Genomic DNA, 27,515 nt, shown 5'->3' on the forward strand with positions numbered 1-27,515 from the left:
TTCAACTGAAATTTAATCAGACCTATTACTCAGAAACCAAACCATCATATTTTCACAAATACTGAAATACAAGATATATGTAATTAAATATTTGCCTGTGTTGAATGCAAATAGATAACTGGTTAAAATTCCTTTTATTTGTAAAATTGAATAATTTAAATACATTTTTTGTCCAGTGAGAATGAACCCATTTACAGTTTCAGCCAATCATAGCAGCCATGAAATAGGAGAACTTTCCAGTTTTGATGTTCCTGGGACATTGTGTACATGCACTGTCTCTCTCACACACGCACACACACGCGCACACACACACACTAACAGCTCATTTAAAGAGCTTTAGGTCATAACTGCTCATAAGAACGTGTCCTCTGAACATTTCCAACTTCATCAACACATGCATCACATTCACACGCTGACTCAACATCGCTGAAATATGACTCTCTCTCTCTCTCTCTCTCTGTCTCTGTCTCCCTCCCTCCCCCCTTTTTCTGTCCCTCTCTCTTCTATCTTTCTAAGGCTGCAATAGAAAACCTTTAATGTATCTATAGGAATACAGGAGCACCGTGTGTCCTCTACCCTCCCTTCTCCTCACCTCCTCCTCCCTCTGCATATATGGGAATGCAGGATGTGTCCTCAACCCCCCACCCCCCCCACCCACCCCTGCCACCAACACCACCCCTTCTCTTAGACACACTTTTCTGTCTAACACACTCTCTCAGGACTCCCCTGCGAGCAAGCTAGGCAGGTAGGTAGGTAAACTCAGCACTGGATCAGAGTGAGACGCTGAGAGGAGAGAAAGAGGGAGTGGGGGGTAGTTTTGTGTGTGTGTGTGTTGTGGGTGTGTGTGCGTGTGCGTGCGTGTGTGTGTGTACGTACTGCTGCTACTGCTGCATCGCTGAGCTACAGAGACCGGAGGCAAGGAGAGCTGGAGCGTTTGTCCTTGAGACTGACTGAGTGACTGCAGCTGTAGAGCGGAGCACCAAGCAGCCAACCATTGGATGAAACTGACAGTGAGTACTGAGCAAAAGAAATAAGATGAGCATATGAGAAGAATATATTTGCAGGGTTTACTTTAATAGCAGCCAACGCACTGATGTGTATTTGTTCCTGTCTGCTTAGAAACATTCTAGTGTTTGATTGGAAACAGAGGTGTGTGTACTGTGTATATATATGTGTGTGTGTGTGTGTGTGTGTGAGCCTGACCAGGTGAAGGTCTACTCTGCTCCCAGGTGAACTCATCTGCCAGGCTTTTTATTGGCTCCCATCAATACTTGCTTTTATGCCTCTATGTAGGACTTTGTTTGCAGTTCAGCTATTCAGTTTGTCCGCAGCAGTGTCCACTCTTTCTGTGTGTTTGCGTGTGTGTGGCACAAAGAAAGGTGTCAATAAACATAACACTACTGTACATTTCCTCAGCTCTGTCCCTGCTCTCCTCAACCATCTCTCTTCTTTATCACAGCTCCTGTTGACAGATCGATAGTTATGCATCTATAATTGGAAGTCATCATTTATGGCGACCCTCCAATGCTAGTCATTATCATGTGTAATCTTGCAGAAAATTACATTTTGAACGGTGTATCTCAGCTCGGCCAGGAATCACTGGACTGTGCTGAGTGGACTAACCGGCCGAGGGAGAGGTTACTGTCGGAGGACCCCCAAAAGCCTGGAGAAGGGGTGGGGTTGAGGGAAGCCAGGAGGGATTTTGTAAAGAAGGGAGGGAGAGTGAGTGGGGTTGTTTTTTTTTTGGGTTTTTTTTTTTTTTTTTTTTTTCCCCCCTTTCTTTTTTTGGTCAAATCTTGCCTGAAAGCCTGGGAATCCTAGTAGCACGCTTGGGGTCATCTGTATGATCAGATGAGGATGGACAGGAGTGAACTGTGATGCAGAATTTCCATGAAAACTGAAAAAGAAAAGAAGGGATGGCGACATGGTGTGAAAGATTAGACAGGACATGGGACGGAGGTGAGGGAATCAGAGGAAAAGAGATGAGTATCGGTATTAGGTCTCCTTTGGTGTGAGATGGTGTCGCGAGATGAGACTGACTCACCTGTGGAGCTGCTGACAGAATGTGTAAGGCCACATTAGAGGGGCGCCGAGATGGACAACTGGAAAGAAAGACAGCCAGGAGGTGAATACACAAAGCTGTGGTTGATTTTTATTTATTTATTTATTTATTTTTTAAATCAACTTGACAGGATAGCTTTTTCAGCCTGTATGTGTGTGTGTGTGTGTGTCTGTGTTGGTTTGTTTATTGTAGACATGCTGACACTGACCCAGAGGGCTAAATTTACCACCTGTGGAGATAAAAGTGATATGATGAGGCACGCATACACATACAGACGTACGCTGTGTGGGCGTGAAATGCGTGTGATAATTCCTGACATCAGCAGTTGGTGTGTGTGTGGTGCTGACTCCCAGAATTCAGTGTGTGTTGGGCCCGCACTGGGGGTCCCACCCCTGAGATAGTGTTGGGAGTCAGGCATGAAAAAATATGTGTGTGTGTACAAAAGATAGGAGGGGCCATGTATCTTTTCAAGAAAAGTCAACACATTATCCTAAACAGTATGTGACGTGAATAATTTTAAATCTTTGTATTTTATTGGGCCAACTAAGTAACAAGAGGAACCATCTTACTGTGCCCCTCTGAAACATCAGTGCTATTCCAATGCCAGTTCTGGCATCCTCTTTACGGCCACACAACTAAGATTGTGCATATTTTATAGCTCAAACAACAGCAATAAAAACCCCAAAACCTAATTCTGACCCTTAAAAGCCTTAATACCTGGCACTGAATAGTTTTTAGAGTTATAAAAAATTAAAAGAAATTTTCCCTGGTATTGATGTCATTATATATTATTTATCTTAGATCTTTGACCCTCATCCATCAATCCCTAAGCAGCGTTTTGCCATTTTCGTTGGTTCAGACAGAGCTGAATGAAGTTACCTGCTTAATTTACAGTCAATGATTCTCAATCTAAGAGTCGTGTCCGAAGATGAATGTGAGGATTTGAGGGATGAAAATGAAAAATGATTCTTTAATATATAAATTAATCTCTATGTGCCTCAAATCTATTTAGCTAAGTGAATATCGAAGAACTTGAAGGGAATATCACTCTACGACACACTGCTTTTTTGTACGGGGATGCACGTTAATCAAAGTAGTGTATAAATCAACTCTGTAGAGAGTAAATATGAATAACAGTAGGAAAACATCCAGAATGAATATAATAAGTTTTAAGAGAGAACGGTGGGTCACCTCCTATGGAAGGCGCACAGGGACACAGAGGTGTGTAAACCAAGGTGAATTTTGGAGACTACAAGCTGACCAGTTAATCCCACGCTGCATGTGGAGAATATGTAGAGCTGGCACTGTGGTAATCCACTTTATGTTGTTAGGACAAACTCGGTTACATAATCACACATAAGAACTTCCAGATGGGCACCTGCCCAAGAAGACGACACGGCACAATGGAACGCACTCCCCACGCAGAGTAAGCCCTTCTCAGTCCCACTATGGTTCATTTCAGTTCCATTAAAACTCTGCTGCTAAATGATCAACCCTTATCAAGCAGCATTGTTCCTTGTGCGAAACGGCAAAGAAATTCCCCCACTAGGGGGCAGTCCCGCCAAGTTATCAAGGTGTGGAAACTGGCAGTGTGGGCCTGTAATTGTAGAGTTTTAGATATTCATAAAATGGCCCCATCTGATATCCTGCCTCCCTGAATGCTTTCCTGTACGTATATGTTTCCCAGCAGTGACTCACTTCCTCCCCTGAGGGACTGTAGGATCTCCAGATAAGTGAAAACGATTTGAAGACCATTGACCAGTGCTGACAAAAGCAACAGCGAGAACAACAGCAGCAGCAGGTCCCAGTAGCTGTAAGTGACATTTCTATGGTGGTGTTTTTTTTTTTTTTTTTTTTTAAGCTTCTCTCAGAGGCTTTCTAAGGTTTCTGGCATGGATGTGTGTGTGTGACCTCTGATCTCTGTACGGTGTGCTACAAATCAATGGAATGAAACTGATCCTTCTCCATTTCTCGTCTGTCAGTCAATACATCATTTTATGAACCATTTTCCTCCCATCCATCTATTTAAAGACGCATAACTTTAAGGCAAACACACAGATTGAAGCTTTTACCTTCTTTTTATGATATTCAGATTTTTTTTTCTCTCTTTACATGTCCCCGCCTGCTATTCCTCCCCCCTTTTGTCTTTGCCCCCTCCTTCCTGCCTTTCCCTCCTCCCTCTGTAAACAATTGAAGTGTTTCAGAGGTTGTGTGTCAGAGCACTGAGACAATGGTGTTTGCACACAGTGTCAATAGTCTTTCTCTGTGTCTCAGTAATTGATGGATGACTGTGAGTCAGGCATAAACTAAGCACATTACACTCTCTAGATCTGAGCACTGATGCTAGTGTGTGTGTGTGTGTGTGTGTGTGTGTGTGTGTGTGTGTGTGTGTGCGCGTGCGTGCGTGCGTGCGTGCGTGCACGTGTGTGCGCGTGCGGTGGGGGTTTGAATTGCAGAGTGACTGTCCAGTTTTGGAAGTCAATCTGACAGCTGTCCCCAGAGGCTGAGATTTGGTGGCTGTGAGTTTAGGGAATGAGAAGGAAAGAGATGCGCACACACGCATACACACACACACACACACACGTGTGTGATGGTGCCTGCTACTCCAGTCGAACTTTTTCTTTTTCCGTCAGAGAACGCTGGGTGCATCAGGTGATGGATCAATAGCTGGCAGCTGGATGCTGTGTGGTATTGAACTCCTGTCTCCAGACTGAGGAGTGTAAAAATATTTCTGATGTTTAACCACAGCCACACGTGCTGCACTTTGCCTGTCACTGATTCTTGTCATTTTGGGGTTTTACTTTGGTTGGTCTTGTTTTGTTTTGTTTTTTTTGTTTTTTGTTTTTTGTTTTTTGTTTTTGAGACTTTTTTTTGTACAGGCTTTTCAGTTTATAAGTGCAAGAGTTGCTTTTTTTGTCTTTTTAATTTCTTATATCACATTTTTGACATCCAACAGGAAGTTAATTAGTGAGACTAACACTGATATTGATACTCAAATTAGAAACCTATTTTTGTTTTATTACACTTTGTAGTTACTCTCTTTAAAGTTAAGACGTACTAAGGGAGCAGACAGTTTTGTTTTGTTTTTTTTACTTATCTTATTGGTAACTGGCACATTTATGCTCAAATTTATTCCTACTGACTGATGTGCATAAACACAGTACATGTGCCAGGGAATGCAATATACTGGCTGATATTGATCAAGCAAAGCTTCTCTGATGATTGTGAATGGGCTACACTTAAGCTTTGGACAATGAATGAATTTATGATTGGAATTTTTCACCTGTTAGCACTAAATGAAAACCTAAGGAGTACTGCAGAGCAGATCCCAGCAGTTGTTTGGACAATTCACTCAAAACCATGAACGTGAACGTCCTACAGAAAAAAATCGGACACGACCAAATCTCACTGAAACATCTCAGCGAAAAAAGCCAAAAATCTGGATTCCTGAAGATGAGAACAATCATTTTTCAGAGTTCTAATCTGAATTTATTCTGCTTTTGTTTGATGACAGCCATTCAGTCAATCCAAAGGTTCAGGGAGTGCAACTTAATTTCTAACATTTTACTTCTATCAACTCAAATCCCAAACGTTGGCAAAGAGCCACTGTAAAGGGAAGCCTTTGTACACTTATTAAAACAATAAGGAAATTATCAGAGAAAATAAACCACTCAGGGACGTTCTTTCTTTAAGTGCTTCACATGACGCCACTCTGGCTTCACTCAAGTGTGTGTTACCATCGTCGTGGTGCGTCTCAAGACCACTCAGCCGGTGCCAAGCGAAATATCAACCATTGATAAAATTATTAGCCTTTGATTTAATTTCAACCTGCACTTTTCCTCTCTATGAAAATGTGAAACAACATCTCAGCTTTGTTTGAGCAAATACTGAATCCATTGATGGCAGCTGGCAACCTCAAAGCCTTATACAGATAACGGCCACTTCGTTTTAATGTCAACATTCAGTTTCCTAAATGGTTTATAGAAGATTATTCCTCTGTGTAGATAACTTTATATGTGATACATTAACTTTAAGAGATTTGATACGATAGCAGCACTGTGGCTTTTTGCATTTTATGGTCAAGATAAAATTATCTGCTGTTTGAAATTGCCCTCTTTATCTTTTATGGCTTTTTCTATGCGCTTTCTACTTTACGTTTGCATGCTCATGTTTATTTACACATGTAGCATGCCTGTGTATGTGGCTGCTTTCATGCGGTGTGTACTTCTGTTGGTTTGGGTGTTTCATGTGGTGCATAATGTGATAAGGTCCACTCCATGCAGTCTGCTGTCTGGCTTTTATCTGAGCAACAGATTAGTGCAGGTGATTTCATTCCTGCGGAGATTGGGCCGCCAGGGGTCAGCTCAGTGCGTGGCGTTGGCGTCGGGGAGAGAGGAAGAGACAGGCCAAAAACAGAAAAAGAGCAGGATTTCTGAGGCTCCCTTTGAAATCAGTACATTTTTAAACTAAAGCATCATTTTAAACTGTGATCATTTGGATAGACACAGGGTATATTTTCCACAACATTTTCTCTGTCCAGTGACGTTTTCTCAGATTTGGAGTAAAAAATTAACTTTTTTCTTTCAATGGTGACTTGCATGCTTCAATATTTGAGCGTGTGTCAGTAAAAAGCAAATACAATCACATTAGGCACATTGCCATAGCTTATTAGATCAGGTAAATGACAGCTCATAGTTACCTACAAACTGTGCATCTATGTTTCCATATATTTCCTCACATAGACAGTAGACAGCATTTGGTTAGATGAGCCCTGGTCACAAAGATCAGTTTCACTTGATTTATCAGTAAAATGCCATTAGAACAGGGATGCCCAGTGTGGTGCCTTTAAATTCCTTGGTATGTCCAACCAATTGCCTCAAACCCAAATATATTCAATTACAAAGATGCTGCTGTTTAAAAAATAACCTGAATTGATTGATTGAAATATTTTTTCTCTCACTCAACTAATCTATTAATCCACTAAACATTAAATTTAATTAATTTAATTTGAAATAGCTCCTGGTTGTGTGATTTTCATTTCTTTTGTCCTGGTGAATAACATGTTATATTTAGACCTAAGCAGTGTTTTGTGTGCCCTTTTGAATCAAGTGGAATGACACCTGCAAAATATTCTGCTAATTCTAAGCCTTTCCCATGTAAGGAACTAAAACCTGTGAAATACCCACATCCTTGTTATTGCCACCTGCCCCAGTGAGAAGCTGGCTGTCATTGGCTCAGGCGGCAGCCAATAAGCTGTCAGCTCAGCCTTCTGGGGGGGAAGGCCATTCAAATGGTGTGGCTGGGTAATCATCAGGGCCGACTTTGCTTGGAGACCCTTGTCACACACAGCTAGTCACAACAGTCAGGACTTCAAAGGCAGCCAAGCGGCCCCGGGGCTGTTGGTGAGAAGTGTGGGTGAAGTGAAGACAGACAGGGGGACAATGAGAGCAGCTGAAAGTGTGATACAGGAGAGAGGGGGGCAGTAGATGGAGACAAAGTTAGGGAGAAGATTAAAGGGAGAGTGACAAAACAGTGTGGTCAGGGTAGGAGTTTATAAAATCTGTAGAGAAGAAGGAGGAGAAAAAAAAAACAGTTAAAGAGAAAGCGGGTTTACCAGGACAGATTATTTTTCACTTCTGCGGAGCATGGTGACAGAGTGTACATGGATCTAGTCGACCTCTACCTCCCAGAGTGTTTCACCTACCACTCTGACACAGAGTAAGTACTTTCCCATCGCAAAATGACTTTGAAAATTACACACAGGTGTAAACGGTACTGATATTGTGTGTGAAAGTTTCAGTATTAGCTGATCATGACTTCACAATGCTCCATCTCTGGGGAATTGTCTTTGTGTGTAGTTATGCCATAACATATCTATTTGCATGTTTTTGTGCTGTGCAGACATTACGCAGCGCAGAAGATTTCTAAAGAATATTGGCTCTGAGAAAAATGTCATTGTCAATTCCTAGAAATATTCACCTCATAGTTGGAGTTTGAGAATCAGGCTCCTCTGGAGGAGATCCACTGTGATGGAGAAAAGATAACACAAATCAAGTATTTCACGACATATTATTGTGATTAAGAAAAAAAATTGATTTCTACAATTTGCTGATCAGTTGGTACTATTTACAGTGTGGTTGTTTGCTTTTAAAGGGTGCACATCTGTCACATAAACATTCAAGACAATTCTGATCTGTGATATGAATTTGTCCTTTGTCTGACTGGCAGCTTTAAGTTTGCAATGATGTGGAACAGGAAGATAAGCAGAAAAGTTTCACTGTTTACTGTGTGAAACCAACATTTGTCATTATTCGCTTCCAAAATGTCTGACCTTACCAACAACTGAATATAAAAGCTTTTTAATGTTGATAATTCACAGATGAGTAAATGGATTTTTGCTCTATTCAGGTATAAAAAAGGGGGATTTATTTAAGCAAATTAAAATCTAAGGTCTTTTTCTCAGCGTTTGGAGGGGCATTAGATGAAAATCCCAAGGCGTGGAGGTTTGTATGCGTTGCTTACAGTTGTCATTGTTCGGCCTGTTTGTTGACAGTAACAGTTAGGGCGGCCAGTAAGAGATAACTGGTCCTGCTTTGGGAGCACACCCTGGCTCAACCAAGTCCTTGTGAAAATCTTGCCTCGGCAGACACGCTGACATGAACAAAGCAACTGACGGCCTGCAAAAAGACGCACAAAGCAGCTGTTTGATTACCCTGATGATGCTTTTTTTGATTTCCTTTGTTTGCTGTAATCATAAAAAAGCACAGTCATTATCATCACTGCTGCACTTCTATCAGCTGTGGTGTAATTGCTCTCCTCTGAGCGCCCGTCTCAGTGAGCGTTTTTACGATTGAATTTAACTTTCCCCAGCAGCGAGAGATGAAGGGAGCGGGAGACAAACAGATTGAAAGCCAAACTCAGGCTAAAGATGAGCAGACATGTGGACGTACAGGTTGGCTGGTTGCCAGTGGCAGACACGGCCAGATGAAGAACAGGAGAAAAGGCGGTGATGGCCGCAGATGATCCCCCTGTATGGCACGCTATCCATGTTTGCAAGAGCCCGTGGGTCCTCGCTGCAGCCACAGGCACTTCATCTCCCAGCTAACAGCTTCGTCCAAAGCCTGACTAAGGCTCTTACGAATGGCTGGGGGTGGTACTGATCCCTGCTCATCTCCTACTGGCTCATTAGTTTAAAAAAAAAAAAAAAAAAAAAAAGAACAAAAAGAAAGAAAGAAAAAAAAAGATAAACCCTACTGAGACCCCACTGACCTAAATAACTGCTCCTCAGGGTTTGGGTTAGAGCCACAAGGTTGGTCAACAGCACCTCAGAAGTATTTGTGTTTTTTTTTTTTTTTTTTTTTTTTGTATGTATCTCTGCTGCCCAGTCTTTTATATTTGCTTCCTCAGACTTGCAGATTTGCCAATGCTTAATTTTTTATTTTTTATTTTTTTTAACGTATCCATTGGTGCGTTCCCTCTCATTTTCTATATTTCCTTCCCTCCCTGTTTTCTTCTCACTTACTCCTCTTCCCTCTCCGCCCCTCCCTCCCAATGGGTCATTGTCTGCATTATGACTGCCCATTTGAAAGTGAGTGTTGCCTTCTCTCTCTTTTCTTTCAACACCCCTGAGGTTAATGAGCCACAGGACTGCCCCTTTCTTTCTGTCTCTTCCCAGCTTTTTCACACTCCTTCTCTCTGTCTGCCCCACCGTTAATTTCCTCCCGCCTCTCTTCTTCCTCTCCTTCTCCTCCTCTCATTTTCTCTCCTTGTCATTTCACGCTGCATTTTGGCCTTTGTTCCCACAGTGCAATTAGAGTTGTTTTGGATACTGGGACACAAAGGGAGTAAGTTATGATAACTTTGAATACCCACTGACACAGACGCTCACATCCGGCCTGATTTATCCCCGCCTCTGTTGAGCTGTAGAAGCTGCACCGGCCGCCTTTTGATGGGTTTTTATATGGAGTTGTAGATTAGTAATCTGTCAGAGTGAATATCACATCACATCTGATCACCCCACTCTAATGCCATTTCATTATGAAAGCAAAACGCCAACAGCCCCCCCAACCCTTCCACCTCTTCCCCCTTCTTTCTCCCAGTGATGCATTATAATGGGAGAGCACACACAAAGTATATCTCACTCTGTAGCTGTCAGGGACTGGACTTAGAAATATTGACGACTTTGATGGATAGTCAATAAGGGTAGCAGTGACTAATTTTAAAAGGAAACTGAAATCTCTTTATTGTGCCAGAGAGATTGAAGACAGAATGGGAGTGGTAGAATAAAATATATCAGAGCCTTGTAGGTTGAATCTGGTTCTTTTGTTGTTGAGCGGAAAGTTTTGCGGCTTAAAAATTTGGGCTGAAATAATGTGTGCTGAAAAAATCTAAAGCTCTTTTCATGTGACAAAAACATATGAAATGTCCAAAGCAGTTGTAAAAACAGATCTAATGACTGAGTAATGTGAGAAATGTGACCTGTAAATGATCGATCACTTGATAGCTCTACAGGGCTTTTTTTCTGGGTTTATAGTACACAACTTCTTTTTTATTTTGGTTTGCACTCACCACCTTCATGATCATCACTTCCAGTTACTGCAGCCGTTTCCAATGAAAAGGCTTTAAAAAAAAAAAAAAAAATCAATGTTCTCTCCCCAACTGGCTCCAAGAGCTGGCAAAGATTGCAGTTAGCTACTTGGCGTAGCGCCGCATTTCACAGCTAAAGAGAAATGTTTCTTCTTGTTGGTGGAGACCAAAACAGAGCTTAGAGAAGAGTGAACGTTTAACTGGTATTTAGCACACCAGCAACATGACTCTAAACTAATGCTCATGTTTCTCTGTGTTGATGGATACACAGATTTTTGCTGGCATGTTTATACATGTTTCGTAAGCCAGAACTATTGCAAATGGTGTTGACAGTCTGTTCTACCATCCATGCTGTAGGTGATTTTACACATAAATACAGACATCCCAAGGACAGGTTTGGCCCAGTTCCAGAAACTGGCCACACTGGACTGATTTCTGTCTGTTCAATCAAGGATTGAGGTTTAGTCATACAATACCAGCATTTACTATGTACGTTTTGATTATGTGTTACTAGTTGTCAGTCTCTCTTACAACGCATCTGTGTGTCTGTCTTTGTGGGTTCGTAGAGGGGTAAATAGCGCATGACCATGGTTTACTCTGGGGGTGGTTAAAAGCAGCCAGTTTCTTTGCCTACCAAATGAATTGTGGCCGAGAGAACACTCATTTACATGGCAGGAAACAGACTGAGTTGGACATCAGCCTTACTAGACTGAGACTAGAATGGGATACTGTGTGTGTGTGTCTCTGTGTGTGTCTCTGTCTGTCTGTCTCTCTCTCTGTCTCTCTCTCTCGGTGGGAGCATGTGTTTTCCTCCGTATGCGGGGCAGAGTGACAAAGAGGGAGAGACTGCAGAGGGTTTTTTAAAGTTGGCCTGGCGACAACCAGTTGCATGCAAGTATGTGTTGGGGTGTTTATGGAGACACATGCTTTAAAATATCTAAGTGTGTGTGTGTGCACACACAGGGGACGCACAGGGGACTTTAGCATGTTCTTCAACATGTGAATCTGAAGTGTACGTGGAGAAGTGGGAGACTGTGGCAATGATTTTTATTTTTACATCCACACATGACGCCTGTGTGTGTGTGTGTGTGTGGTTGTGTGTGTGTGTGTGTGTGTGTGTGTGTGTGTGTGTGTGTGTGTGTGTGTGTGTGTGTGTGTGTGTGTGTGTGGATCACATGCCTGTGAGCTGAGTGTACACCTCAGCTGGTTTCAGATGGGTTTTTTTTCTCTTCAGCATGGTGACAGAGTGCATGGTATCACATCTTAAGCCAATAATAGACTAATGATACCCACTTTAACTCGCTGGCAGTGGGAAGATATAGTTCAAGAAGTTGTCATGGAGTATTTTTTTTTTTTATCAAAAAGGAGGAAGTGTGTTTTCCTCAAAACCATTCTTTTGTATAAAATTTGGTGTGGGTTTCTATGTACAACGCAAAAAACACACACAAGAAAAAATTAATTACCACTTCCATTTTAACCATTAGTGCATTGCAGAGCTTTTTTTTTGGTCTTCTTTCATATCTCCACATTTTCTAACAATAAAAGCATTAAATGCTGCACAAACCTGTTACCTGGCGTAGGCGGCAGTGTATGACGAGCCGGCTGAGACGAGAAACTGAGGAACACAGGAGACAATAGAGAGGAAAAAAAAGAAAGGGAGATGAGTGTTTGGATTGAAAATAAGTGTGAATATGATGTCGATGATTGCTGGTTAAGCGATTTCCCTACGTTTGTTTAAGCAATTTTCTCCTTTGAAAACAAAGCCGTGTAATAGACAGCAGCTTTGCATATGTGGGAAATCACAAACGGCTGGTTTAGAGAAGAGCGAGATGGATGGATGCATGAGTGAAGGGATGTGAAAATGGAAGGGTGGAGGATGTCCAGAAAAAAAAGGAATAGTTGGCCCAAGCTTCTGCAGTATTTATAGCTTATATATAAAACCCACATATAAATGAATGACAAAGGGCTGTAGCTGCGTTTTAATATACATCACTATCTGCACAAGTGATACCTAATTTAATAAATTGCATCACACCCTGAAAGTCAACTGGCCATTAATATAAATGACAGTGCACAGGTGACTCGTTATGTAAAGCTGACCTGAGTAAGATTTTCAATGAAACTGCTCGCTTTCATTAATATGTATTAGGGAAAAGGCAGAAACATGCATCTATCTCAATGCTTAATTTTTTTCCTCCAGACATTTGGGCAGGATGTCAGTGAGGGGCTTGGACCCCACCTATCCCTCGTCTATAAAGCGTGAGCCCTCCAGCCCCAGTCCCAGCTCCCAGGGAGACGTCAGCCCGGCCCAGCCCAGCCCAGGAAGCTCCTCTTCTGACACCAACTCTAGCTTCGGCCCCCTGACGAAGAGCCACGGCAATGGACTGGACTCACCGGGCCTTTATGGTCACACAGCAGCTCTGGCCAACAACGCGGGTACAAACAGGTTGGTATTTACATCATATTGGCCCTCATTTTGTGTTATCCTCCAATCCTACTACTATGATCTGAACACACAGATTTTAATTTCTCCCCTTCCTGTCTTTCTTCGCACCTCGACCCAGGAGGTTTGGTGAGGAAGAAGGCCAAGTAAAGTGTGAGTTTATGCTGGGCTCTGTGGCAAAGCGGCTCTGTCTAGTGTGTGGCGATGTGGCCTCAGGTTACCACTACGGCGTGGCCTCCTGTGAGGCCTGCAAGGCCTTCTTCAAGAGGACCATTCAGGGTAGGACATATACACACACACAAAAAACACATTGGCACACACAAAACATGCTCGGTTTTATACTTAGTAACGGAATTTATTGTGCATGGTTGATAATACCTTCCTGCATCACATAAACCTGTTTTACGAGCAACACAGAGCAGATGCAGTCCATGAACATTTGTTTCTGTATAAACAGACCAGGATCAGTTAGTTCCAAGCTTCCACCTCCTGCCTCTTAAACTGCAGAAAGGCTTTAAATGAAGACCTGTTTGCAAACAGCTGATATGCGGTTAAACTCACAGTGCATCATGTATATAGTCAACATGTTTGAGTTTAGGCTTCAAACCTTCAGATAACATATGGTGCTGAATGTGCGTCCATCTGCTCTGGACCTGAAAGCTGTTTGCAGTGAGAGCCAGTGGCATGCAGTGCGAGTGTTTTGAAAGGATTGTCCCGTTCTCCTTTGGCTCCGGCCCCACTCTGGCGAGCTGGCAGGTTACGTTTGGTCTTTAGAAGTTGGCCACTGTAGGTGGGTTCAAAGGGCAAACAGGATGAACGGCTGTCAGATCAAATGGGGAAATCTGATGTGTGGCTTACGAGATACTTCCTGTTTCTGATGGAGGATGGCAGCTGAGAGCGTCTGCAACTGGCGGACTGCCATCAGGCATAACATGCACTTTAGGTTGGCCCGGCTATTGCTCCTAATTACGTGTTGGGAACAATTTTTTTTTGTGTCTATTTGCACAAACTGAGAAAAAAAAAAATCTAAATGAATGGTTTGAGGATAGTTATCATATATATTTTCACAAATAAAGGCTTTTTTGAATTGTAATTTCTGTATTTTAAAAAATCTAAAAGGAATATAATTAGATTTTTACATAGTCAGCTATGTTGGTATAAATCAACAAGATTCACAGTTCTCTAAAATATAACTTTTATTTTCAACAGTTTAATGGTACAATTAACACATTTTACAGAGCAAGTTGAGTTTGATAAAATAATAATCCTGCTGATGTCAAAGTCATGCTCTCTGTCTGAAATAAAAACTGAAGGTATGACGATATGGGAGATTTTGGAAATTATTTCAGTCTCATGAAAGGGTCGGTTGGAAGTTTAAATTTCTTTCTGTGCATGTTTCCATAGACTTACTTTTGATATGCCAACAAAAGAATTACAAATTTATTTGAGAATCATGGTACCTTTTAGGATGTCTTTGACGTATTGTTCCATTTTGTCCATAACAGTTTAAAAAAAATGTGCGCTGATATTCTCTCCTTTTCTAGGTAACATCGAATACAGCTGCCCAGCCTCCAATGAATGTGAAATCACCAAAAGAAGAAGGAAATCCTGCCAGGCCTGTCGATTTGTGAAATGTCTGGCCATGGGCATGTTGAGAGAAGGTCAGCCAGACACTGAAAATCACTTTCAGACCTCAGTTATGACACTGTTTGAGTTGCTTTGCTCGGTGGATTTGGCTCATGGTTCAAATTTCATCCTTTACACAGCTGAGACAGGAAGAAAGCGGCCGGAGAGTGAAGGCTAACACGAGTCTGATGGCAGTTTCTTTGTTATGCATTCCTCAGAACAATACCCTGATTACCAGCTGAGATTGCCTTAATGTCTCACCTGATAAACTGGCGTATGGCGTGTGTTGTAGATGGGTAAATTCCGGTGAAACATGAAACCTCTGACAGTTAAACTCCAGGCTCTTCGTGGAAGCTGTCATGAGTGTGTAGGATTGTGCATGTGTAGTAAACACAGAGCCCAACAATGCATAGTTGTGTCTTAAGAGGGAGCAGAGGGCCACGGACTGTTCAGTTGTGAGTGGTCGCTCAGAAATAACTTCTGGAGATGTGCCAGGGTGTGTGTGTGTGTAACACAGGGGGACAGGACAGGACTTTACTGCTTTACTTTAATGCGTGAAAAAAGGTATAAAAACCTGACATAAAGCAGATGAATTCATTCAAGAATGGCACAAGTGAGCTAGCCAGCATGGCTCGTCTTTGTTGGCGCCAATGACGCTTTTCCGATATCTGAATCTGAATGTAGTGGATTGAATCCTATGCACAGACTTTTAGTGAAATTGAGGCAAAATTAAAGTATTCCAAATTAAATAATTCCAGCCACACTGAGCTTCCACATCCCAAATTGGTTATACAACAGAGCTCTTCTAGACAAAACCTGCAGGCTGAAAATATGACGTGACAGCGGTGACATTCCCCAGAGTCAGTGACAGCGGTCAGGTGCTCCTGTAGTCTCACTGTGTGCCTGTCTGGTGACATATTGTTGTCCGCATTTAGATGTGACTCAAAAAGGAAAACATTAGCAGCCTCCTACTGTACTAGCCACTTGTTGCCTAATGCGTATGATAGTAAAGAAAGGAGAGCAGATAAAGTGTGTGTATTAAGGGGGGGAGACTGAGGGAAAGTAATTCTAACGACTCATTTTTGTTATAAATGTATTTATTGCAAATATATATTTACATTTTTTTGTCTTTCTGCAAAGCTTGTTTTGGAGCAATTTATTCCCCAACAGAGGAGTTCATGTCTGAGTGGAGGGGCCAACGCAAGGAATCATTCTTGCTTTCTTTCAGTTTTGTCCTCTCCTGCTCTTCGTTTTTAAAGGTCAATGCGTCACCTTTGAATTAAAAAGTTCTAGCTTCGTTCTGAGCAGTTTTGAGATGTTGAACTTCAAAGTCCTTGCAGTCTGTTGAAAAGAACTTGAACAATCTTTTTGTTTTTCGCTCCAGAGATGCATACAAATTAAACAAAACACCTAATTTAATGTTATCACAGAATCACAATATGTGATTAACTCAGTGTTGGACAAAAATATCAGATATTAGTGAGGGAACAAGGGGGAAAAAGTCAACTTGACTGCTAACGGTGTGCCCGGGCCTTTAAATGATGCCACAACAGTTGCTTTTTCCCTGTGGTTGTTTACCAGTTTGACACCGCACACTTTGAGTTGTATCTCGGAATGGTGATGAATTATGTAACTAGGTTATTGACTTGTTTACAGCCTGTGTGATTGTTTGTGTGCGTGTCTCTTGACCTGTCACACTTTGTTGTTGACATATTGTCATTTTCCCAGATCTCATTACTTTGATGAGGCTGACAGCATCATAAGCAATAGAAGCGATAACCAAAAACTATTAAATAAGATCCCAGTCGTAAAACACTGGAATGACCCTTTGATGCCACCTACTCATCTCTAAACACACAGGAGCATCTGTTCATTGCTGCTGCGTGTTGACTTACGCATACACAGAGTTATAGCATCTTTTTACACGCACATCAGTTTGTGGATTTGAGTTTGCAAAAATATGCTCTCAGATTTTCACTCACACACCTGTGTGTTTTTGTGAGTATATGTGTGTGTGTGTGTGGGTGTGTGCGCGCCTTTTTTCTAAATTGGCTGCTTTTAAGAGGGTAAGAGCATCAATACTATCCCAGTCCACCACCCCCCCCACCCAACTCCCCTCCCCTCTCTCTTCTAGCCACCCTCTTTGCTTTCCCTCCCCTCTCGTAAATTCCTCCAGATGCCTTGTGGGATTCCTGGACCTCCGTGAAATGTGAACTGCCCCTCGTAACTCCTGTCGTAAGCGCCCTCGTAACGCGCTTCATCGTGTCTCGTAATGCCCCTCTTCCCCAGAGAGGCAGCAGTAAAGCCTGAGACAGAGGAGCTGTGAGGTTTAATGGGGAGAGTCAGAGTCGTATTAAATACACAGCTAAAAGACATATAGACCCCAGGCAGGATTTGATTAAGCCCTGCTTAGCACCCATCTCTACAGTTGCTGTCTTTCTGATGGGTTGTAAAAACATTTGTGTTAACAAAATGTGTGTAATATTTTTAAAATGCAGTTTATCACACTGATACAATTTTGCGATTCTCTACTTTTATCATTTAACGGTTAATGTGCCAAAGGAATCTGAACATCGGCGCAGCAAGATCAATATCAAACGACCTCTGTCAGTCACTTTGTCTAAAGGTCTCATCCCCACTTCCTGTTCGCTGACGGTTTATATTCATGCTGTGTTAATCTGCATTTCTGAGAAAATAATCGGAACAGGAGAGAGGGACAATATGTGTACGTTTGGCTGCCAACTTTCCAAATTCTTTTCTTGTAATTTGTTGACGGGGAGCAGTGCGCAGGGATTGTCACGCCGCAGTGGGCTTGGTGACAGCGGCCATGTATACATTTGTCACAATATCTGAGATGCGTGGGATTGTTTATAGTGAACACATGCTGGCGGCGGCAGCGGGAAAGGACAACACTGGACACGGTAACCTGGATGAGTCAGGATCAGTGTGTGGATGTCCGTGCTCTCGATCCTGTTGCACTGTGTGCTTTCTGGGAACTTGTAAAGCTCTTCGTGTGAACATTCAGACTCTCTCAGAAGGAGACTCAGTGATGGAAGCAGCAGAAAATAGATGAATGTCTTGGAAGTGAGTCTTAATCAAACTCTGACACACAGGGAGAAGGTGTGTGTGTCTCTTCTGTTATCCACCAAAGCTATTCTTGGCCTTTGGGTTGTCAGCACATTTCACTGTGAAGAGTTACACTTAGCCCTAATGTGCGTGTTTGAACAACTCTCAGATCCAGACACACAAATATACCTGTACAAAACATCCTGTCTCTCCCAGAGTTGGATTTAATCCAGTGTTTGCCAACACTTTGAATTAACTCTTACACCAACACACAGTAAGCATGTCCCTCACTTTTTTTTTCTTTTTTTTTTTTTAAACATCTTAGGGTGGCAGCTGCCAAATATCTGTTCTAATCAATGCTTCCTATTTGCCGCACGTGACATGACCATAGGATCAAGGGCCAATGAGTTTATGTGATCTCGCTCTTTAATACCCCGCTAATCTTCTCCAGTGCCAACCCTTCTGTGCTTCTCTTTAATTCAAAACTGCCAACTCACTTTTACCCTTAAAGCATCTTTGGAATAAATGTGGTGCCTGAAACTATGAAGTATTACTCGACAATATGCTCTGAAACCTATATCATTATAACGTGTCCAATTTATTTTGGTAGTAATAAGTGTAATACATTACTTGATATTTCCTCTCCTGGGCTTGTTGGCATAAATCTATGACTGAAAGAATGTAGTTTGATCCTCAGGCTGATGGTTGGTTTTAATGGATTTGAGGTTATTTTGAGAAAACTATTGATTCACAAATGAAGCAGAAATTCTATGAAATTCTGGCCATGCTAGCTTAGATGACAAAAATAGCTTTATAAACCAATGATGTCCAAAAGATGAAGAACATACTGATCCTGCAACGTGTTCTACATGCCTGTTCAAGAAGAAATATTCTTTAACGTTGTGGAGGTTGATGCAGGCTCTCCGTGAATATCTGCTTAAGTAAGAATATGTTTGGGAGGCAGGCGGCTCAAAGGGATGGAGTCTCACTATGAGGTGTCAAGTGGGCGAATAATAACCTCAGAGTGTCTCTTACAGGCGTGAGTGCTGTTATAGATCTATTCAGGTCTGCTCTGGCCGTTTGCACTGTGTAGCTCAAGTAACCTAAAACCACAACTAAAGGCTTCCCGAGTCACGATCACACTCACTGGACGCATGCATTTTCCTGAGACGCACTTGGTGACTTTCAGATTCTCTGCATGTAACTTTGCACACACACACACACACACACACACACACACACACACGCACACACACACAAACACATTCACCATGGTGATGAGGTTGCCACAATACTTGTTAAGATGAGCAGTTGTCATCAGCTGGGTGTCACGTTGCAGGATGTATGCTGCTGTGCCAACATTAGATAAGTCCCGTTTGGTCCCCTTGCGATCGTTGAGACGGACGACTGGCCAACTTCCTGCCTCTCTCTGATAACTGATTACCTATTTGAAAATGCCGTCTGCGTCTTTAATGATGAAAAAAAGAAAAAAAAAAAGTCCTGCATATTGACTCCAAACCACTCCACTTACCCGACGGAGCTCCCAGTGGAATTACAATACTGTTCAAATAAATTTGTTTTGAGGGAATGTACAGACATTAGTCATTGATGCAGATGACCTTCAGTGAGTTGTGTCCTTGTATTGTTGTTATTATTATAAATACATGTCTTCTTACTTTTGGATTACTTTCTTTCCAAAGTGACTTTTTAAATTTCAAATGATTTCTTCCGGCAAGTTTTGCTCTAATTAACTTTTCATCTAAGTGGAAATATTTTTTTCATTATTTGAAGTATTCATTTCTGTTAAGCAAATTAAAATGACAATTTTTATTATGGGTATAAAAGAAATATATGAAGTAAATGAGTCTTCCCTTCCGTGCATTTAGGATTTTACCCCATAATATACTGACACCCGGGTGTGACGGCTGTGCATCATTAATGTCCTGTGTTTGTGTGTCTGTAGGTGTGCGTCTGGACCGGGTCCGAGGCGGCAGACAGAAGTACAAGAGGAGAATAGATGCCGAGAACAGCCCATATCTGCACCCACAGAATGCCTTGCCCCAGAAAAAAACATGTAGGTGTACGAGCAAAACTTCACATCAACTCCGGCGCATAGGAACACGAGTGCAATACATAACAGTTCGGCAGTCTGTCCACGTTAATGGATTACTTTATTGTAGATATGACAGGCTCTTATTTTATCTTGTGTCGTGGTCTGTGAGTTCAAATCAGTCCAATCATGTTTTCTGTGATGTTCTCTGTCAGAACACTGAATCATTTTTATAGCTGGTATTTGCTAATGAGTTGGCATTAATCACTGCCAACTGTAATATTTGAAGTGAGAGGTGGGAGGCTTTGAACGGTTGTGATGAACTTCTTGTCTACTTTGCACTACATTGCTGTCCCATGGACAGACCACATATCTTTAAAGCGATCCAGTGCATTTTTCATGTGATGCTGTGAGGATTTTGAAATGGTTTATTAAAGAAGGGTGAGTTTCTCAGCTCAGCAACTTAAAAAAAAAAAAATCAAAATCAGCTTATTTGAAATTGCAGGATTTTGCCATTTGAAAGTGACAAAAGCATTTTTCATTTCTCACAAAGACGTGTCTTGTCCAACTGAGAGAGCTTTTTTAGAGAACTTTATATTTCTGATCTTTTCAGACATTGTGCTTTTTCTCCTGTTTGCATGTACACTAAGTGTGACTGTGTGGCCATATTTGTTGTGCTTAATGTGGGTTATAATAATATAAATCTGCATCTCCTGCCCTCTCCCAGTCTCTGTTGGTGGTGTTGTGGAGAATAAAGTAGTGTCTCTGCTCCTGGTGGCTGAACCCGAGGGCATCTTCGCCATGCCGGACCCCACAGTACCTGAGAGCGACATCAAGGCTCTGACCACGCTGTGCGACCTGGCCGACAGAGAGCTGGTGGTCAACATCGGCTGGGCCAAACATATCCCAGGTACCTCGCTGTCTCGCTCACTCACTACGTCAGTTGACTGCTCACACAATCCACCACACATTAGTTTGCATTAAGTCTATAATCAGATCAGAGGAGGAGATTGTTGTGATTTGCAGTTGCCAAGACACTTTCTGGATGCGTGGAAGAGCAAGGAGGGCATGTTGGCAGGGCTCTGTGTTATCTGTCATCCTGTGTGTGCGTGTGCGTGTGCGTGCGCTTTGCCCTTGTTGACCAATGTGTGTTCCCAATATATCACCCAGATGACCAGCGGCCACCTGGACATTTTAATTCATTTCCTGGGCTGCAGCTCCCTGTGCTGTCTGAATTACGGAAATCCTCCTGACACTTGGAGCACACTTAGCTTCTCCTCTGACACAGGGACAGCAGCAGGGATGTCCAAAGATTTTTTTTTTTTTCCTTTGGATGAGAGGGTGGAAAAGGAGAGGGGAAGTGTATTCTGGCAGCTTAGAGGGATTAAAACTGGTATGCAGCAATGTTGATGGTTGTAAACGTATGCGGTGGCAACAGAGGTTTGCAGGTCTGTGTTGGAGACAGATAAAACAGAATGACTCAGAATCAAACCAGCAGAACTGTCTCTGTGTTGGCACTACTGAAATGACTGGGTCATTTTCTGGGTTTGACCTGCAACTAACATTTGCTTTATGATCGATTAAATGGCAATTTATTTTTAGGGTTAATTGACTTGTTGTCAAGGCATTTTTCAGAAGTTTTGGGCATTGTGTAACTGAAAAGCAGTGACCCATCTGGGAGTCTTCACAACTTTACTCAAATGAGCTACACATTCTCTAATCTATCTCAAAGGGGATTTGGATACAGAGATAAAAATGACTATATTGAATCATTCCATTATGTATGACTCCAGCAGGGACCGATGCGTCAGAGACATTAGCAACTATGTTTCCCTGAAGGCCTGACTGCTTTATCAGCTCTGGTTATCCACACTGAAAACATCACCAGGGAAACACCTGTTTTGTTTAGTTTTTTTTTTTTGTTGATGTCTTGTCTCTGAAATGCTTACAAAACAAAGAGAGTATGTATGTGTGTGTGTGTGTGTGTGTGCGCTCGCCAGTATCCGTCTATGCTATATTTGTCCCCATGTTTCCTCCTACAAAGTGAACTAGAAACAATCATTTCAGCATGTGTTTTGGTGTTTGGTAACCCTCATCAGCATTTCCATTGTTCCAGTTAGGGGGAAAAAAAAAAAAAGGAAGAAGTGAAGAGGGACGCACCCCCAAATCCTCCGTCTCCTCCTCCTCGCCCCCCAGGCTCATGTTGTCTGTCTCCTCCCTGGCGTTGTCGGCTCTTTACTGTCAGCGTGTGAGACAGACGGAGTCCGACGGATGCGTGTATTTGTAGCTCTGTGCCAGTGGAGGCTTTGGCTGAGAAAGTGGAGCAGCAGCAAGAAGCAGACACTCACCTGAGGGGGAGAGAGGGGGAGAGGATGGGCAGCCATGTTTTCACTCAGCTGTCAGGTTCATCATAGTCAAATTTTAAAATGTCCCATAAAATAAAATGGGGAAAAAAAGGCGATATTTTAACCATCGAGGCAAATAAATGCAATAATTTCAACGTAACATCACATAATTATCCAAATGGCAGCTAGTTTTCAGTGGCTCATGACACACTTCTTCATGGTCAGAGGACTTTTAGAAGCGTGTGAAGATTTTAAACTACTTTACATTTTGAAGCTAAACTTGCGAAGCCTCTCATTTCTTGTGCTACGATTTACTTTCACTCCACTCACCCCCTTTTGTAAAATAAGCGTAGTTGCTTGTTTTTAAGTTAGATGAGAAGACTGATAGTACTGTCCTATCTGACTTAGCATAAAGGCTGGAGGCAGGCTAAAGATTTTCCACTGTATGAGTTGACTCTTTGTTTGCCAGGCAGTTGGATTTTTAGAGCTTTCTGCTTTAGAGCTTCTGATAGGTGGTCAGTGATACGTTAGTAAAGCCAGGCTGCTTCCAAAAATTGTTGGTATTTGTCAGTTATATGTCAGCCTATCAACTACACCTACTCCAGCATTTTACAAATGTTAGAATTAGCTTTCTTTGTTATTATTAAATAAAAAATTGTGTTTTGGATAATATTCTGTTGCTTGCAAATAAGGTTAAAGGCCTTATAATTTGTTTCTGAAACCATCAGAAATCAAAGGTCAAACCAAGAGAAACAGGATGGACAACAAAGGGACAATAGGATTAGTCAAGGAGCAGGTTGAGAAGACAAAGGGAGACCTGTAGGTAGCAGAGACAATACAGAGAGGGAAGAGGAGCAATACAAATACAGAGTTGTTTTTTTTTTTTTTTTTTTAAAGACTGCTCCTTCCTAGCAGCGTAATGGACATGTCACATCAGTTCTGGATGAGTGGCAGGCCACACGGCCCCCATTGCTGCTAGAACCAGGGTCCAGGGCGAAGTGGCCTGGGCCATCTGAGTTCTTTGCCCAGGGGGAGGTGAGTGTGATGGGGCTACTGTCCTGGTCGCTCCCCCTCCTCTGTGTCTGCTCTTATCAGGCACATTGACAGTGATGTGGTCTGAAGTCTGAGGGCCAGACTGGCAGATGAGCTGGCTAAAGACCAACTGCCCTCTTTGCTTTTGGCCTTTTTGAGTTTACGCTGCGAGTTGGCTGTCGTGTGTGTGTGTGTGTGTGTGTGTGTGGTGTGACTGGCTGTGTGTTATTGTTGATAAGATACGACCAACACTGGCAACAGCGTTCTCCTCAATGTCAACACTCCTTGTTGCCCTCAGTGTCCTTTGCTTTGTCCCTTAAAAACATGCTTTTCTCTTTATTCAAGGTTTAACCTTATTTGGCCCTAAAATCTGTCAATATATTTCCTGAGATTTCATCACACAGACCCAAACACACACACACACTTAGGTCTCTGTCCCTGATCGATGGTCCAGTGCCAGAATACTGATCCCTATCGACCAATGAAATTGCACACAAACAGCGTTTCCAATCAATCAGGAAGCGATAGTGGGGAACCGGGCGCCACGGACGTTCCCATGGTGATTGTAAAGAGCAGTGAATCCTGATAACAACCACTGACGGTGTCAAAACACAAACGCCTCCCCCTGCTCCACTCGCTCCGTAAAATCATCTGTTTAATTACAGTAAATGTGTCTGAGTGTGTGCGTGTGTGTGTGCTGGTTTATGTAGGGGAGGATGATCAAGTTTAATCATACTCATGTGGGGTGTAATTGTCAATCAAAGTAGGAGTGTCCCATGGAGTGTAATTTCATCCACCACTCATTCATTCCTGTCCTTTGTTGTACCCTCTGCTTCATGGCCTGCTTTTAAATGACACAATCTGCCTCAAACAACTTCTGTTTTAGCAAAGAGTTCATTGAAGCTAAGGCAGCAACATTTCCTCAATTCGTCAGTGTAGTTCATCGCGGCACATCTGCAGAGAAATAACGTCACTCTAAGACCTTAAAATCCACAGAAATAGCAACAGATTGTGACGGACTTTCCATTTACTGGCACAGCAGCTTTAACGTTTTAACGGGACAAAGCTGTTCTCTGTTTGCAGAGAAGGCTGGCGTGCCGCTCACACCGTAGGCCTGTTAAACATACGATTTGCTCAGTTTAACGCCATGCGAATGCTGAACTAAGCTGACTGCTAACCGTGGTTTCGCAGTTAGCTTTCACACACGAAAGTAGCATCATATCAGCTCAATGTCAGCATGAAAAAAAAAAAAGGCCCTGAGCCCAACCATGTTCAAGTTAAACACCATGCACAGTTTTTGTTGTTAGCATGCTGATGCTATTGCTGCTCCCTCTGTGGATATATTCTGATTTATGTTCAGGTGCCCTCAAAATCACAATGGGGACGTTGGGAAGTCAAATAGAAGTGAACCATGAATAGTAGGTTGAAGTAATGTGGATACGATAAAAGGAATAATTAGACTTAATCTTTCAAAGGGGTACTCCAGTGATTTGGTATTGATTTAAAGCTCGGGAACTCATTAGAAAAAAGGAGGGCCACAATCAGCTTTTGTCTTTAGTAGATCAGGGTTCAAAAACACATGATGCAACAACACAACATCTTTTACATGCTCTGTCACTTCTCCCTACATTCAAAGTCTGATGCCCAAATCCAAAATAACCCCGATGACATCTTCAGGGGTTATTTTCACCCGGAGCAGAGGATCACTTCAATGTTCTTTCTTTTCTGCATCTCACATTTCTGCACTTTATTTCCTTAAAACTAAAAACATCTCTCACTGTATGACATTTAATACCGTTAGAAGCCGCCACAGTATCTCTAACTTGTGTATTTAATCCTCTTCATGTTTTAGGTTTTCCCTCCCTCTCGTTGGCTGACCAGATGAGTCTACTGCAGAGTGGTTGGATGGAGATTTTGATCCTGCGGGTGGTGTTTCGCTCGCTGGCCTTGGAGGACAAGCTGGTGTACGCCGAGGACTACATCATGGACGAGGAGCAGTCGAAGCTGGCAGGGCTGCTCGATCTAAACAACGCCATCCTCCAGCTGGTGAAGAAGTACAAAACCATGGGGATGGAGAAGGAGGAGTTTGTGGTCCTCAAGGCTATCGCACTGGCTAATTCAGGTATAGAGTTGTTTATTACAGAGCTGTTTGGACGCTTCTGTCCCCAAACGTGTTTTCATTTTCTTCTACCTTCACTTTAAAATCCGCCTCTTCTGTTAGACTCCATGCAAATTGAGGACTCTGAGGCAGTTCAGAGACTCCAGGACGTCCTTCACGGGGCCCTCCAGGACTACGAGGCCACCCATCATCCAGAGGACCCTCGGCGGGCCGGCAAACTGATCATGACCCTCCCTCTGCTGCGTCAGACGGCATCGCGCGCCGTGCAGCACTTCTGCAGCATCAAACAGGACGGCCGGGTGCCTATGCACAAACTCTTCCTCGAACTGCTGGAGGCCAAAGCTTGACATGAAGATGGCTAGAGATCATCTTCATCCTGACCTCCGGGGCAGAGGTCTGAATGACAGGAAGTGAAGGATAACGGGTAATGGCACCATGTATTTGTCCATTTCAGCTTGCATTTGACAGTAAAGTTTTGAATTTGCAATCGCCAAGAAGCCGCTGGAATATTTTTAGATGCACCCCTCCAACTTCAAATGAACGTTTGGAAAAAGCTGTCAAATTTGCATTTAGTGTCTTGACCCATGGACGTGTCATCTTTGCGGTTTATGACACTAATTTTAGTGTGTTTGACCTGCTTCCAAAGCTGAAGACAGACGACCAGACAGTGTAAAAACAGGAGAGACCGCCTTCTAGAGATATTTACAGTTACATGCCAAAAGTAGAGCTTCTTTTGTCAAAAGACCACCTGATACTTGAAGATCCTTGTGGATTATTTCATCCATTTTCTAGCCTGTTTATCTGCATTCTAATGCATCTAGAGAGCCTTTTAATGATCTGATTTTATTTCTCCTTTTCTTTTTTATAGAAAAGGTAAATGTGTCCTAAGAGACATTCAATTAAGTCTTGCCAAAGAGTAAAGACTCATGCTATTGAATAATACCAGCAAACGTCCACAACATTATAACGTGGCCTGTAAGACATTCACATAACCTGCTCTGGTGTGTATCACAAAAAATATCTATCTAGTCACTACATTCATGTATAGACAATTGAAGGGAAGCGATTAGGTGATCACCATCTTGTAACACAATAATCGGCCTCCTGATTTTCGTGGAAAATTTCAGGGAAAGAATACTTAAGAGGTTATGATACCACTGTATTACAGTCAAGTGATATTTATTTAAAAAGTGGCTCTGTTCTTTTGCTGTTTTTATTTACTAACGTGGCATTAATGAAGAGTAGATTAAAGCAATTAGAGTGGATAAATAATTTTTTAAAGATTTTTAAATGATATCGTTGTAAGATAATTTTTTTACTAGCTTCTCCGCTGCAGCACTGATACATGTGTATACCATATCATGAAGTTCAAGACAAAATGGTTATAAATGGAGTCTGTACTTGAAGATCATAATGTTGTAGAGATGTGTAGACCAATAGATATAACTTTAACTATGTAAAATGGCTGCCATTTATTATAATCTGGATTAGGGAGGCGCTCAATGTCCTCTCTGTGGTAGAAGTCAATGTGTAGGATGAAATTTGTGCACTACTTTTGCTTTTAGCCATAATATTTGGGGAAACTGGTGATGGCGCTCTGCTAATCTGTAGTGTGTTTTGTGTGAAGAGTAGCTCTATCTGAAATTTGTCTTTTTCCGCACACATGTCAAATGAAGGGATTAAACTCAGAAGGATTCTCAGTACAAAGACAAAAGAAACCCTGCTCCTTATTTTATTCCTTAATGCAAGGTACTGTGATACTCTAATGTGCATATTTTTGTGACAAGACAGCAGCAATATTACGGTTTAAATGTAAGTCCTGTACATTTTGCTGTGTATACAGTATGTCATATCCTATGCCAACTGCTGAGAGATGTTTAAAGATGCAAATAAGCTTTGTTTGGATGAGCTGTGCAGTGCTATTTCATTCTCAGGTGGATTCTTGGGCAATAAAGACGATCCCCATAATGCAAAACTCATAATATTGTTGAGTGTCATCTTTTGCAATATAAAGGAAGCAGGGGGAAGACTTTGAAACAAATTCATTAAGGGCTGGTAAGTAGGCTCAGTGTATTCTGTACGGTCCAACAATGGACTGTCATTTCCAAGTAAGGCCCTTTATGGCACATTTAGGCCATCAGACCCCAGTTGGATGGAGATTTATAATTAACAGTTGCAATGTAATG

The 27,515-nt window shown here is 42.2% G+C and overlaps 1 protein-coding gene across 4 annotated transcripts; it reads left to right on the forward strand.

The window, feature by feature from the left end:
• Positions 1–558: 558 nt before the first annotated feature.
• Positions 559–27,325, forward strand: LOC115037383 (estrogen-related receptor gamma-like). 4 transcript variants are annotated; one of them, XM_029495873.1, is made up of 9 exons: positions 560–1,010; positions 3,750–3,875; positions 12,849–13,094; positions 13,213–13,370; positions 14,636–14,752; positions 19,747–19,857; positions 20,561–20,743; positions 25,063–25,332; positions 25,432–27,325. In XM_029495873.1, exons 3-9 carry the CDS (start codon positions 12,862–12,864, stop codon positions 25,674–25,676), a joined length of 1,317 nt encoding a protein of 438 aa, XP_029351733.1. In that variant the 5' UTR covers positions 560–1,010; positions 3,750–3,875; positions 12,849–12,861; the 3' UTR covers positions 25,677–27,325. The 4 variants fall into 4 exon arrangements, with proteins under 4 accessions (XP_029351735.1, XP_029351733.1, XP_029351734.1 ...); XM_029495874.1 differs by lacking the exon at positions 560–1,010 and adding an exon at positions 1,913–2,125; XM_029495875.1 differs by lacking the exon at positions 3,750–3,875 and having other exon boundaries at positions 559–1,010.
• Positions 27,326–27,515: the final 190 nt, after the last annotated feature.

This window comes from Echeneis naucrates, chromosome 24, assembly GCF_900963305.1.
Source record: "Echeneis naucrates chromosome 24, fEcheNa1.1, whole genome shotgun sequence".
Classification (NCBI taxonomy): Eukaryota; Metazoa; Chordata; class Actinopteri; order Carangiformes; family Echeneidae; genus Echeneis; species Echeneis naucrates.

Coding starts and splice junctions, on each gene's coding strand:
- LOC115037383 (XM_029495872.1), top strand. CDS start 7,725: ATGGATCTAGTCGACCTCTACCTCCCAGAGTGTTTCACCTACCACTCT. Junction 19,858..20,560: donor CTTGCCCCAGAAAAAAACAT/GTAGGTGTACGA, acceptor GCCCTCTCCCAG/TCTCTGTTGGTGGTGTTGTG. Junction 20,744..25,062: donor CTGGGCCAAACATATCCCAG/GTACCTCGCTGT, acceptor TTCATGTTTTAG/GTTTTCCCTCCCTCTCGTTG.